Genomic DNA, 1,675 nt, shown 5'->3' with positions numbered 1-1,675 from the left:
AATATTACGTAAAAAAAGAAATAAATTATCGTTTTTTCTTATTTAAAGCTAATATTTTTTTGCAGTTATAGTTATTTTTAGAATGCGGTAGAGAATAGAAAATTCAAAAGATTATACATGTGTTGGTTGTTATAATTTATTATTCTCCCAGTGGCACAGCGGTATGTCTGCGAACTTACAACGCTAGAAATGGGGTTTCGAGAGCCGTGGTAACAGAGCAGTGATAACCCGACATGTTTTATGCTTAACTTCAAATAAAACATTATATTTGGTGTTACAAACTATTAGCAACTTTACAAGATATACGGTTATGAACATTGAACTTTAGGTATAACAGTATTATTTAACTGCATATTCTGTATTTGTACACTAATTATATAATTTTATTTAGTTAATATTTAACTGTGTAGAGTATTTGAAGTTTTATCTTTTCTTTTTGTATGCGAAATAAATGATTTATTATTTCGATTTTAAGAAGAGGTCATGTATGCTATGGCGATGTTTTTCAAAAGCAATTAAATTTTATAAATGTGTATATATATATATATATTTATTTATTTATATGTGTATGTATATTTTTTTACCTTAGCTACCTTGAGTAAATGTGCTCGAGTTGATGCTGATCCGAAAGTTCTGCCATCTGGCGACAACAATAATCGCCATAACACACCAACCAACTTGTTTTCTTCAAGTTTACATTTCTGGCCACAAGGGAGATTGCAGTCAGCTTTCACATCACTTCCACATTCACGCTTTCCTTCTGTTCCTAATTTTGTAACTCTGCCCTTTCCTTATATATCATCAAATGCAGAATTAATTCCCCAGTTTACTTCCACATCATTTCAAACTTACTCTAGTGCTCTCTCATGTCCGTCTTTTAATGTTCCTGAATGAACGTGTAATTTAGGTTTCGAACTATTTTTTGCTTTCTAGTTGTATTCGTTAATTTCATTTTCGCCTGTGCTAAGATGAATATTTTCAGGTATTACATATGACAATTTCTAATGGTATGAAACCGAGTTAACTAATACTTTAAATTTAGTACTTTGGATTTAGCAGTTAAGTAAAAGCCGATATATGGTCTGTTTATGATATTTGCCAACAAGATTGATACACACAGTTTTCTTTTTTTAAAACACAAATACGTTTTAATATACACACAATAATACAATTTACAATCATTGTTTGTAATGGTCGTTACAAATAATGATTTGTAAAAAAAAGTTTCTCAAACTTACAAGCAATATAAAGTCTTCTTTCTAGTCTGGAGCTTTTCCGATAACTTATCGAGGGTTCACGATGAGCGAGTTAGTTACGAGTTGATGTAGGTACAATTCGCTTAACGGGGAGCTAGCTAGCTTTGTCCTTCATTTTTCATCAGCTACACATGCCGAGTTTTCTACCGATGACGTTAGGTAATGTTTCCTTAAAATTACTAATGTCCGATGAGAATCTACTGAAGTTAAATGATCTGTAATGTTCGAGCTTTGTAAATGCTTCTGGTCAAATATCTGAAGTTTTCCGATTGATAAGCGTTATAACAATTACAGTTATAGCGTTCGAAGTTTATAGCACAATGACTATAGGAAACTAATAATAGATATTCTTTTTTTTTGGTCGCGTCGTGTTGGTTATATTTATAGGCGTGTGGAGAGTTTCTCGAAATTTCAGTTTT

At 31.5% G+C, this 1,675-nt stretch overlaps 1 protein-coding gene across 1 annotated transcript in view; it reads left to right on the top strand.

Annotated features, from left to right (window-relative positions):
- The window catches only part of LOC106461904, a 4,632-nt gene extending 3,653 nt beyond the window's left edge, over positions 1-979 (top strand). Inside the window, exon 2 of the mRNA XM_022388999.1 lies at positions 590-979. Within this exon, the coding sequence (XP_022244707.1) occupies positions 590-894 (305 nt within the window). The 3' untranslated portion in view covers positions 895-979. The remainder of the gene's footprint in view (positions 1-589) is intronic.
- The last annotated feature ends 696 nt before the right edge of the window (positions 980-1,675 follow it).

Source organism: Limulus polyphemus, unplaced genomic scaffold, assembly GCF_000517525.1.
Source record: "Limulus polyphemus unplaced genomic scaffold, Limulus_polyphemus-2.1.2 Scaffold1056, whole genome shotgun sequence".
In the NCBI taxonomy this organism is placed as follows: domain Eukaryota; kingdom Metazoa; phylum Arthropoda; class Merostomata; order Xiphosura; family Limulidae; genus Limulus; species Limulus polyphemus.
The sequence above is the reverse complement of the archived record's forward strand: the minus strand, read 5'-3'. Positions and strand labels throughout refer to the sequence as shown.